The sequence below is a fragment of the Arachis stenosperma genome, chromosome 1 (assembly GCF_014773155.1).
Source record: "Arachis stenosperma cultivar V10309 chromosome 1, arast.V10309.gnm1.PFL2, whole genome shotgun sequence".
Taxonomy (NCBI): Eukaryota; Viridiplantae; Streptophyta; class Magnoliopsida; order Fabales; family Fabaceae; genus Arachis; species Arachis stenosperma.
In genome coordinates, this window is record NC_080377.1 from 94,429,713 (window position 1) to 94,442,868 (window position 13,156).

The 13,156-nt window shown below is 38.4% G+C and overlaps 1 protein-coding gene across 1 annotated transcript; it reads left to right on the forward strand.

Annotated features, from left to right (window-relative positions):
• The first annotated feature begins 3,364 nt into the window (after nt 1-3,364).
• LOC130982274 (uncharacterized) lies at nt 3,365-3,901 on the forward strand. Its single transcript, XM_057906217.1, has one exon. The coding sequence runs from the start codon at nt 3,365-3,367 to the stop codon at nt 3,899-3,901; it is 537 nt and encodes a 178-aa protein (XP_057762200.1).
• Nucleotides 3,902-13,156: the final 9,255 nt, after the last annotated feature.

The window sequence follows — 13,156 nt, forward strand, 5'->3', positions numbered from 1 at the left end:
ATTAGCCATTCATTTATGATTTATTTCTTAAAGAATAAATCTTAGCCATTAATTATTTTACCATACGGTAAAATTTACTCCGAAATAAATTTCTGACTAGTATTTCGCAAATGACTCCTAGAGACCCCAAATCTTCTTACTTGCCACCCAAATAACTTGTCTTTCCTTCTCAGCCTCTGGGCCGAGACTATCTCAGCCTTTCACCCTCTCTGCTGTGTTTTTAACCTCAAGTAACTAACTGCGGTTTAACCGTGGATAAGCTCGACACGCAAGCGCTGAACAAGCTTCCTCGTTTTCATGGCCCTTCTTCATTAAATTCCAGCCCTTGACCACGAAAATTTCAGCCTTTTACCATCATAACTTCAGAAAGACTTTGATTTTTTATTTAAGAAAGCGTTTACCAAAAAATTCACAAAACACTTTACACATTTTTACACTATTTTGACCGAAGTCTTGAGAGAGAGAGAGAGAGAGAGAGAGAGAAAGAGAGAAACTTCTGCACACAATACTTGCGTTTTCAGCTCCTTATATCACCATTCATACACTATTCTTCAAGTGTTCTTCAAGGACTCAAACTATACAAGCACAAACTCTTGTCCGTTCTCGCCAATCTTTGCGTTTATACCGAATTCGGCTAAGTAAACTCTTGTTCTTTCTCCTTTTCTTTTTCTTTTAAAAAGAAACAGTAACCATGATGAATCTTTACTCTCCTTCATGTATATAGGACTCTTCTTAAAGCACCCATGGAGCACGCCTAAGGACTTAAGAAGTTTCGAGCTCATAGTGGTTGAATTTCGACGTTTTTGCGACACTTTCGGCCAAAAATGAAACTGCACCATCACCATCTATACTTCTACCCTTGTGTGCACGTTTTCTAGTGTGTGAAAGGTTTAAGAACTTAATTCAATAAGAGGTAAGGGTTAGGATTAGTTAGAGTATGGTTGTGTTTGTTTTTAGTGCTTATGTAAGCCATTTTGTGGTAATTTTGTGCTTAATTTTTAATTCTAAAAATTTAGTGATACTTCTTTGTTTTTGGACTGTTATTTGAGTGATATATGAAGCTATTTGCCTCTGAAAAATGTATGGGATAGTAAAAAATTAATGGAGCACTTGGGATTTAAGTTTCAAACCTTAAAAGTCACTAAAAGTGGATAAAAATGAAAAACTGCACCCGTGAAAATACATCCACTAAATGATCATGAAAGTCACATGTATAATGGTTAAAAGGAGGTTAGAAAACTGATTTTTAATCCTATGAAACAAATATGTAAAAGTAAAAAGGGTGTTATGATCATTTTTGGGTAAACGAGAGTTAAAAATATAATTTAAATGAAAAATAAGTAAAATTATGAACTTAGTATCAATAGGGATAAGATAGTAATTAGATAAATTACTTGAGTCAAAATTATAATTATAATAAAGTTTTGGGTCTAAATTAAAGTTTTTGTAAAAGTTAGAAGTAAAACGGTAAAAAGTGGTAACTAGAATAAGTAAATAAATTAATAAAAGGTGAAATGATCTTTTAGGTCCCTAAGGGTAGAATTGACATAAATTAAAAGTTTCATAGATAATTTGATCATAGAAAAATATTAGGATTAATCCGGTAATATTTTGACGCTAAATTTGGTTAAATGATAAACTAGAGTACTTAGGGACATATTAGTAATTTTAGGCATAAAATCAAAATAAAAAATTAGTATTTTGTTTAATGAAGGGTAAGAAGGTCTTTTAGGAAAAATATGACAATAAAATGGTGAAGTACACTAGTGGTGAAAGTGGCAATAAAAGCCTAAAGAAAACTAGAAAAATGAAGTTATGTACAAAAAGGGTAAAATTGGAAATGTACAAAAATTTCAAGAACAAAATGGTAAAATGTGACATGGCTGAGATATTTTAAGAAAGGACCGGGCACAAATTTTATTTCAAAAGAAAGGCAGAGAAGTCCCTTAGAGATAAAGTTTATTGAGATGTGCTGCAGAAAAAGAACCGTAAACCCTAAGGTGCTAGAGGTTGTTTGGAGGCGGGTATTTACCCACTGATTGCTAAAACTATGTTTTCCCTTTGTGCGTATATTATGGCATCAAGCTTTGCGACGATTGTCTGTTGTCACGGACTGGTGGTATGCTTAACCACATCGATACGTATACACGGACGGACGCAATTGGAAAACCATATCTAGGACTAGTTACTAGGTAACATCGGGTTGTGAGTAGTCAACCGACGGATGAGCTCATGGCCTACATAGGACCAGGCATTCATCATACTTGTTGGCTGCATTCTCTATGTTTATGATTGCTTACTTGTACCTGTGATTTATTTTGTCTCTGCTTCTTGTATTCCGTGCTTGGTTACTATTCTACTATACACTTGTGCTTGCACTTGTTTGTGTGACTTACCGACCTTACTGCGTGAAGTCTTAGACTTAGGCTGCGGAACCCCTTAGGTTTTCTTGTGTAGTACCCAACTGGGAACCTTAGGTTCTCACCCCTTATTTCCCCATTCTGTAGATGCAAACCGGTAAGGTCTTCTTTGAGTTTCCAGTCGTGGGACTAGCGAGCAGCAGTAGCATTACCAGAGGGTTAGAGCAACTTTTTTTACTTTCACACAATACTTCTGTGTATCTTCAGCTACCAGGGATCGATGACTAGCAGTAGTTATAATAGTAGCAGTGGTAGTAGTTGTCTTTGCCCTCGCTTTGTATAGACTTTTAGAGTGCTAGATGCTTTTGTAAATACCTATATAAACAAATTAGAATAGGTCCCATACTATAGTGACTCTTGTGAGTCGAGGCCTGTTAGTATAAATATGGAGTCTGTAAATATTTTCATGAATAAGCAACGACGTAACTTGGTGTGAATTATGAGGTACTAAATGAGCCTTCGGGCATATATGTATGATAATACTATATTTTTTATTTTTTTCTCTGCATCATATATATATATATATATATATATATATATATATATATATATAATCTATTTAGGCATTATCTATTTCGTTATATCTATATATCTGACACGTGATCTCGACTAGCGCTACAGGCTCATATGTATATATTTAATATAAGGTCTAGAGTCTCTAGGAAAAGTCGTGTAGTAATGCCTGGTGGCTAGCATTGGTTATGACGTGCAAGAATATACGTCATTACAAATAGTATCAGAGTAGTTCGTCCTTGGTAAAGCCTGGGAATGGATAGACCATGCTTCACCGCATGCTCTGCTTGTGTATTTCCATGCTGCTAGGGTATCTCTAATGATACATTTTGCATGTCTGTGAGCATTCATTTTGTAAATGTTAGCACTTAAATTGGATATGTTAAGACTGATCACCTTAATGTTGATTGTTTGGTGTTAACAAGACGTCAATGTCTGCAAACAGGCGTAGCCCCGGTCAATCGAGTCTGAGTTCCGAGCCGGCATTTGACCCGACCACCTTGTTAGAATCTATGAACGCGATGGCTGCAGCTGTGCACGATTCCATTGCAGCAACTAATAGAGCGGTAGAAAGAATGGAACGACAGCAGGGGAAAGATAATGGGAATAGTCATGGAAATGGAAATGGATTGGGAAACAGCGTACCCGAAGGCGATAGGCTAATGACTTTGGCATCTTTCCTTAAAGTTAATCGGCACAATTTCTCTGGAACCATCAACCCGACCGGGGCAGATGATTGGTTTCATGCCATGGAACGGGCTCTGCAGGTGCAACATGTCCCTAGAGGACAACAAGTGGAGTTCGCCACTTACATGCTAAAGGGGGATGCACAACATTGGTGGCAGGAAGTGAGCCAGTTGTTGGGACAAGGAGGTGTTGATATCACTTGGGTTGACTTTCACACTGAGTTTTACAAGAAGTATTTTCCTCCATCTGCCCGCACTGCCAACGGGTTGGAATTACTGTAGTTGAGGAAGGAAAGCATGACGGTGGTTGAGTACACCGGGATATTCGAGGACTTGTGCCGATTTTCGAATGTGTGCCAGGAAAATCTTGCAGAATATGAGGAGTGAAACTGTATTAAGTATGAGGGAGGTCTCAGAGAGGAGCTGTTAGCCTTAGTGGGTCCAATGCAGATCAGGAACTTTGTTGAATTAGTCAATAAGAGTCAACTGGTAGAGGAATATTCAAAGAAGTTGGCAGTTGCACGAGCAAATCATCGAGAGGCTACACAATAAAGTTTTGATCAAAGACTAGCCCATGAGGGTAGAGATTTCAAATCTAATGTACAGCAACAGCACCAACATGAAGGCGACTTTCCCATTCGTTTCAATGGTAGTAACAATAATCATGACCTAGGATGGGTACAGGGAGAACAACCTCAGCAAACTCAGGATGGCTTCATATGCCCGAAGTGTGGGAAAAATTATGGCGGGAGGCCTTGCTGGTTTGGTACAAATATATGTTACTACTGCAATAATGAGGGACTTCTGGTAAGGGACTACTGTAAGAGGATTTCAGATAGGGCCTCTAGACCACATCCCTAGGGCAAAGTTTTACTGTGATTACTAACAAGTGCCACTAGATATGGTCATTTCGCTTGAGGTGAGTGTTACGCTAATTAAGATCCATAACCATAACACAAGACATAAATGTCCTTATAATTCCTTGTGCATAACTGAAATTTTGAGGGCAAGTTTTTTTAAGGAGGGTAGAATGTAAGAACCCGATTTTTGGTAACAGAATTTTCTGGCTATTACCAAATTTATTTCGCAAAATTCCAAACTATGGCTCAACAAGAAATAGTGATGTTGGCCCAATGGTAAAAAAAATAAAAATAAAAAAAAGAGAAAAGAAAGAAATATAAAATTAAAAAGAAAAAGGCCATTAATATGGTCAAAATTGACTTTATGATGGTAATTAATTCCCCCTAAGACAAGTTTGACTAGTAAATAATAGATATTATATTACCATTGGTTTATTTTCTCACTAGAGACTTTTTGAGCCAGAAATTCACTTTTAGTGACGGTTTTGCATGCGCCGAGAAAAACTCTTGTAACCGAAAATTTCAACACCAGTGGTAAAAATAATTCCTACCTTGATATTTGTGTCCCAAGATTAATATTAGCAACTCATTTATGATTTATTTCTTTAATAATAAATCTTAGCCATTAATTATTTTACCACACGGTAAAATTTACTCCGAAATAAATTTCTGACTAGTATTCCGCAAGTAACTTGTCTCTCCTTCTCAGCCTTTGGGCCGAGACTATCTCATCCTTTCACCCCTCTCTGCTGTGTTTTTAACCTCGAGTAACTAACTGCAGTTAACTGTGGATAAGCTCGACATGCAAGCGCTGACTAAGCTTCCTCGTTTTCATGCCCCTTCTTCATTAAATTCAAGCCCTTGACCATGAAAATTTCAGCCCTTTTACCATCATAAATTCAGCAAGACTTTGATTTTTTATTTAAGGAAGTATTTGCCACAAAATTCACAAAACACTTTACACATTTTTACACTCTTTTGACCAAATTCTTGAGAGAGAAAGAGAGAAAATTCTGCACACAATACCTACATTTTCACCGCCTTATATCACCATTCATACACTATTCTTCAAGTGTTCTTCAAGGACTCAAACCATACAAGCACAAACTCTTGTCCGTTCTCGCCAATCTTTGCGTTTATACCGAATTCGGCTATGTAAACTCTTGTTCTTTCTCCTTTTATTTTTCTTTGAAAAAGAAACAGTAACCATGATGAATCTTTACTCTCCTCCATGTATAGAGAACTCCTCTTGAAGCACCCATGGAGCACGCCTAAGGACTTAAGGAGTTTCGAGCTCACAGTGGTTGAATTTCGACGTTTTTGCGACAATTTCGGCCAAAAACAAAACTGCACCATCACCATCTGTGCTTCTACCCTTGTGTGCACATTTTCTAGTGTGTGAAAGGTTTAAGAACTTAATTCAATAAGAGGTAAGGGTTATGATTAGTTAGAGTATGGTTGTGCTTGTTTTCAGTGCTTATATGATCCACTTTGTGGAGATTTTGTGCTTGATTTTTAATTCTAAAAATTTGGTGATGCTTCTCTATTTTAAACTGTTATTTGAGTGATATATGAAGCTATTTGCCTCTGAAAAATGTATGGGGCAGTAAAAAATTGATGGAGAACTTGGCACAAATTTTATTTAAAAAGAAGGGTAGAGAAGTCCCTTAGAGATAAAGTTTATTGAGATGTGCTGTGGAAAAAGAACTGTAAACCCCAAGGTGCTAGAGCTTGTTTGGAGGCGGGTATTTAGCCACTGATTGCTAAAACTATGTTTCCCCTTTGTGCGTATATTATGGCGTCAAGCTTTGCGATGATTGCCTGTAGTCATGGACTGGTGGTATGCTTAACCACATCGACACGTATAGACAGACGGACGCAATTGGGAAACCATATCTAGGACTAGTTCCTAGGTAACTTCGGGTTACGAGTAGTCAACCGACGCATGAGCTCATGGCCTGCATAGGACCAAGCATGCATCATACTTTTTGGCTGCATTCTCTATGTTTGTGATTGCTTACTTGTACCTGTGATTTATTTTAACTCTGCTTCTTGTATTCCGTGCTTGGTTACTATTCTGCTATATACTTGTGCTTGTACTTGTTTGTATGACTTACCGACCTAACTGCGCGAAGTCTTAGACTTAGGCTGCGGAACCCTTTAGGTTTTCTTGTGTAGTACTCTTATGGGAACCTTAGGTTCTCACCTTTTACTTCCCCATTCCACAGACGCAAACTAACGAGATCTTCTTTGAGTTTCCAGTCTTGGGACTAGCGAGCAGCAGTAGCATTACTGGAGGGTCAGAGCGACTTCTTTTTCTTTCATACAGCACTTTTGTGTTTCTTCAGCTACCAGGGATCGATGACCAATAGTAGTTATTGATAAACCCCATTTTTAGGGTTTATCCTGTTCTTAATTTAGGGGATTTTATCAATTTTTCTCATATTTATTCAATGAAAAGGCATAGTTTCATGGCTTTTTCTAATTTGTGCTTAAGTGTAAAAACATGCTTTTTAGGCCTTTAATTCGCTAATTTTAATTCGCCATTGATTCCGCTAGATGCCTTGATATGTTTGTTAGTGAACTCAGGTTGAAAAGGCTAGGAATAGATCAAAGGAGTGAAGAGAAGAGCATGCAAAGTGGACAGACGAACACGCATGGAGATGAAGTCGCAAGGTGACACGTACGTGTGACATGACGCGTCCGCGTGAGAAGGAAAACGTCAAACGAGACGTATGCGTGACCCATGCGTACGTGTCGCAGCTCGCACGTGACCTCATTAAAGTGAAAATGCTGGCGGCAATTTCTGAGCTTCTGGTGCACGAAATTGTGATCACTACAACTTCACACAACTAACCAGCAAGTGCACTGGGTCGTCCAAGTAATACCTTACGTGAGTAAGGGTCGATCCCACGGAGATTGTTGGTATGAAGCAAGCTATGGTCACCTTGTAAATCTCAGTCAGGCAGACTCAAATGGGTGTAGATGATATATGAATAAAACATAAAGATAAAGATAGAGATACTTATGTATACCATTGGTGAGAGCTTCAGATAAGCGTATGAAGATGCCTTCCCTTCCGTCTCTCTGCTTTCCTACTGTCTTCATCCAATCCTTCTTACTCCTTTCCATGGCAAGCTCGTGTAGGGTTTCACTGTTGTCAGCAGCTACCTCCCATCCTCTCATTGGAAACGATTGCATATGCTCTGGTCACAGCATAGCGGAATCCATATGTCGGTTCTCAATCAGATCGGAATAGAATCCATTGATTCTTTTGGCGTCTGTCACTAACGCCCCACCCTCAGGAGTTTGAAGCACGTCACAGTCATTCAATCATTGAATCCTACTCAGAATACCACAGACAAGGTTTAGACCTTCCGGATTCTCTTGAATGCTGCCATCAGGTCCTGCCTATACCACGAGGATTCCGATTAAAGAATCCAAGAGATATTCACTAAGCCTCGAATGCTTGTAGAACAGAGTGGTTGTCAGTCACCCTTGTTCATGGGTGAGAATGATGATGAGTGTCACGGATCATCACATTCATCAAGTTGAAGAACAAGTGATATCTTGGACAAAGAACAAGCGGAATTGAATGGAAGAACAATAGTAATTGCATTAATACTCGAGGTACAGCAGAGCTCCACACCTTAATCTATGGTGTGTAGAAACTCCACCGTTGAAAATACATAAGAACAAGGTCTGATCATTGGTTTCGGCCCCTAGAGAGGGAACCAGAAGAACCAAGATGAAAATACAATAGTAAAAGGTCCTACTTATAGAAACTAGTAGCCTAAGGTGTACAAGAATGAGTAAATGACATAAAAATCCACTTCCGGGCCCACTTGGTGTGTGCTTGAGCTGAGCAATGAAGTAATTTTCGTGTAGAGACTCTTCTTGGCGTTTAACTCCCATTTTGGTGCCAGTTTGGGCGTTTAACTCCCATTTAGGTGCCAGTTCCGGCGTTTAACGCTGGGATTTCTTGAGGTGACTTTGAACGCCGGTTTGGGCCATCAGAAGTCTCTGGAGTCCTTTTGAGTCTCTGGATCAGATTTTTGCTCAGATCCCTCAATTTCAGCCAGAAAATACCTGAAATCACAGAAAAACACACAAACTCATAGTAAAGTCCAGAAAAGTGAATTTTAATTAAAAACTAATAAAAATATAATAAAAACTCAACTAAAACTACCAAAAACATACTAAAAACAATGCCAAAAAGCGTACAAATTATCCGCTCATCAGCTTCCCAGGCCCATATCCAACTCATTCCTGAGGCTACTACATGCAGAATTCAAGAGTGGTCAAGGGGGGATCATTCATAGACTTTAGTTTTAGTTTTAGAGAGATGCAGAATTCTAAAGAGGGAGGCTCTCTCCTCTCTCTAGATTAGGGTTCTTAGCTTTATTTTCCTTTTAGATCTAGATATCATTCGTCCTTTGCTTTAGTTTTTCCTTTACTTTTATTTGTTCTAGCACTTTACTTCTCTTGTTGTTTCCTTCATTTTGTTAATTTTAGTTTATGAACTATTTTTTGATTTCTATTTCCTTTTAATGTAATTTGTGATTTCCATGTCTTTTAATGTTTGCCTTTATCTCCATTGTTGATTTCTTACTTTGATTAGTTATAGCTACCTTTAATTCTTGCAATTTATGATGTTTACTTTTATTGTCCACTATGTGTTTGAGGAAATGTTCCTTTTAGTTATGAGTTAGGTTTTCTTTCTCTTGGCTTGTGTTGAGTAATTGGAGACACTTAAGTTATCAAACTCTTTTGTTGATTGATAATTGGAAGTTGCTAGTTAACTTGAATGCCACTAAAGCTAGTCTTTCATTATGATTTGACTAGGACTTGTGGTCTCAAGTCGATATCAACTTGACTTTCCTTCAAAGTTAGAGGTTAACTAAGTAGGAGCAATAGAAAATTCTTGTCACGATTGATGATGATAATGAGGATAGGACTTCTAGTTCTTATCCCTTACCAAAAGCTTTCTCTGTTATTAGCTTATTTCTCTTGTTATTTACATTCCTTGTCTCTTATTACAAAACCCCAAAACATTCATTCGTAGCCAATAACCAAGCACTTCGTTGTAATTCCTAGGGAGAACGACCTGGGATTAATACTCTCGGTTATTTTATTGGGGTTAAACTAGTGACAACCAAATTAAATTTGATGTGAAGATTCATTGTTAGTTTAGAACTATACTTGCAACAAGATTTCATTAAGAAATTCTAGACCGGCATAAAATCCTTTCATCAAATTTTGGCGCCGTTGCCGGGGAATTGCAATGGTGTTATGTTATTGGCTATTGTGAATATGTTCATATTGTGAATAGTTTGATTGTTGCTTCATTTGCTAGTTGTAGAGTTTTGTTTTTCTTGTTTCCTATTAGTTTGTATTTTATTCTATTTTCTTTTGCTATTATGAATTCTCATGATCTTGGCTATGAGTGTGGTTACAACTATGCTGTAGGAAATGGAAATTTTAATGACAACATGCATCAAAGATGGGACAATCAAAGGTGGGAGGAGCCATATGCATATGATCAATCCTCTTGGCAGTAACCTCCACCAATGCGCTATGAGCAAGAGCCATTCTGTGATGCATATCAATCCATTGGCTATGGTGGACATCCTTGTGACTATCAACAACCACCACCATACGCCTATGAGCCATACCTTCAATATAGCCCTCCACCATACTCACAAGCCCTTTTTCACCAAACATCTTCATATGGCCCTAATCCATATCCACCATACTAACCACCTTTTGAGCCATATGAGCCACACATAGAACCACCACCATTCAAACCTCAATACCTCCAAGAACCACCTCCTCCATACTATGACCAAGATGAACCACCTCTAATGTATGCAAATTTTCAACCACAAGATGAATTCTACTTTCTACCACAATCCTCCATGGAAGAATATCCATGTCCATCAATCCAAGAGCAATATGATCCTACTTATGTTAGCAAAGCAGAACAAGAATCAAAGGATCGCCTCAAAGAATTAATGGATCGGCTTCAAGAAACCGTCCGTCAAAAGTTGGACTCATGGGATTCATATCACAAGAAAAACATGTCCAAGGATGATTGTGGAGGAGAAACCAAAGAGAGGGCTATGAAGGGGTTTGTAGAATCTCAACTTGAGAGCAAAGGATTGGAGTGTGTTGCACAACAAGTGGAAAAAATAGAGAGTGTTAAACCACCACATCCTTATCATGATGAACCACCTTCCTATTATGAACCATTCCTCCAAAATAATGAACCCTCTCATCCACCCCAACCTCCAATGGATGACATCCTTGGTGTTCTTTTCAAGGGCAAGAGGAGATGAAAAGGAATGTATAAAAATTCACGGCCGCCTTGGACGAGGTAATAAATCAATTAGCCTCCCAACATTTGGACAATCAAGGAACTCCCATGGCTACATGTGGAAAATCTAATGAAGAACATAGTCTAAAGGAGAGATTGGAAACTCCGATCGATAATGAGGAATGTTGCTTTGTGTTGGAATAATTAGAGGAAGCTATGATTGTTGAAGAAAAGGAAGAAACGGTTGAAGACTTAGGAGATACGGAACTGCCATGGGAACCTAAAGTTGAGGAAAACCCCTCCAAGAAGATTGAATTTGATGTTAAGGAGGAATGTGCATAACCTCCAAGGCATATCCCATATGAAGATTTGGACAGGATAGATCAAGAATTGAGTTTCCTTGGCAATGAAGATCAAGCATCAAATCTTACTGGTGAAGAATCTTTTGAGCTTGAAGAACCTTCTCCCGGTGAATTTGAAAGTGTTGTGGAGGTAAACTTCTTTCATCCTCCTAATTATGGTTTGAGTAAGGGAAAAGAGTTAGATAAAATTGATGAGCAAAGGATTGAAATTGAGAAATCTTGTGAAGAGGTGGAGGCCCTTAGAAAAAGAAGGACGGAAGTTGAACACGCTTTGTCAAGATCCTTGGAAGCTTCTTTACCTAGGTTTTCGTTTACTCCTTCATTTGAGTGGTTAAAACTTATCTCTATTAGCTTATTTGTCCCACTTGAGTATGGCTTGCTTGAAATGGATGGCCAACTTAGGGAGCTTTGCGGGATAAAGCGTAAGAGAATGATGTTTAATGGTTGGCGTTGCAAATCAAGGCTCATCATGGTTGATACTTCAAGGATTAGATGCAAGGGTTGGGTTGGTACTCAATTGGATGGGTCTAGAAAGAGAGTTTGGTATTACATTGAGAATTCCTCTTGCTTACCACCCGGATGGATTAATGGTGATCAACTTGAACACAGGTGTAGAAACAAGATTTGGGATCCAGGAATACATGAGGATCAATCTTGGGAGCCCTTAGCTTGTGCAGAACTCCATCAAAGCTTAGAATTATTAATTTTGAAGAATAGAGCTTATTGGAAGTCCAAGCATTGGTGGATGTTCAAGGATGGATTCAAGCACAAGCCACAATGACAAGGAGCTCACCAAATGTCCAACTTAAGGACTTAAAACAAAAGTGCTAGGTGGGAGCCACCGTGGTAACATCTTTTCATTTTTTCTCTTTTGTACATATTGGTAAAAATAGTTTGATTTTATGTTTTTTTTTAGTTTATTGAGTTTAATTGGTAGTTTGGTATGTTGAATAAGGTTTTATGGTGGTTTGGTAGCTGTTTGGAGGTTTGGAATGCTTGGTTTGGTGCAAAAACTTGGAAAAATTTTGAAAAATAGAGCATTAATCCATGCGTACGCGTCACCCACGCGTACGTGTGATACCAAGTTTTTCGACCATACACGCATATGTGTCCGCCATGCGTATGCGTGGCCCCCAAATTTTCACCTTCCATACAAAAACCCAAGAGTGGTGCGAGTTTTGGGCTGGAATTGTGCCTTTAGCACAAAATCCACCCACGTGTACACATCACCCCACGCGTACACATCACCCCACGCGTACACGTCGCCCCTCTGAATAACCCATCATGCGTACACGTGTCTCATGCGTACGCGTCGCTTCCATTTTACCTATCCACGCTTCCGCGTCGCATGACGCGTACGCGTGGAGTGCCCTGTTTTACCAATCTTCTTTTCTCATCTTCTTTCCATTTCTTTCTTTCTTCTCCCTTCTCCTCTTTTCTTTCCCTTCTCTGACCATCATCCAACACTACCAATCACCATCTAAAACCATTTCTTTTAGTTAGATAGTTAGTCAGTTGTTTAGTTGGTCTAGTTTATGTTTAATTTTCTATTTTTCATTGTAAGTGTTGGAGTATTAATCTTGTTTGCTATCTATTGCTGCTGACTATTGATAAGATGCTGTTTTAACATCATTTTTGTTTATATTCTATTGTTGGATTTCATTATTGAGGTTATATTGTGCTACTTGGTTTTGAGTTCTTTGTTGAACAACTGTGAATACTAAGTGAACGAAAATTGCCCTCAAGCTTCTTAACTCTTTTTGAATTGCATGATTTGGCCACCGTGTGATTTGAATTCTTTTCTTTGATTAGGCAATTTCTTGATGGATGTTGTGCATTTATCTTAATGCATTGTGTTTATTGATCATATGCATCCATATGTTATGCTTATGCCTTAATGACATGTTTGACCATTAATTGTTTACTTATGTGCTCTACACATATTTGAAACTGGTCATTCCGGCACAATGTTTTTTTTTTGTGAAATTGGATTGGAAAC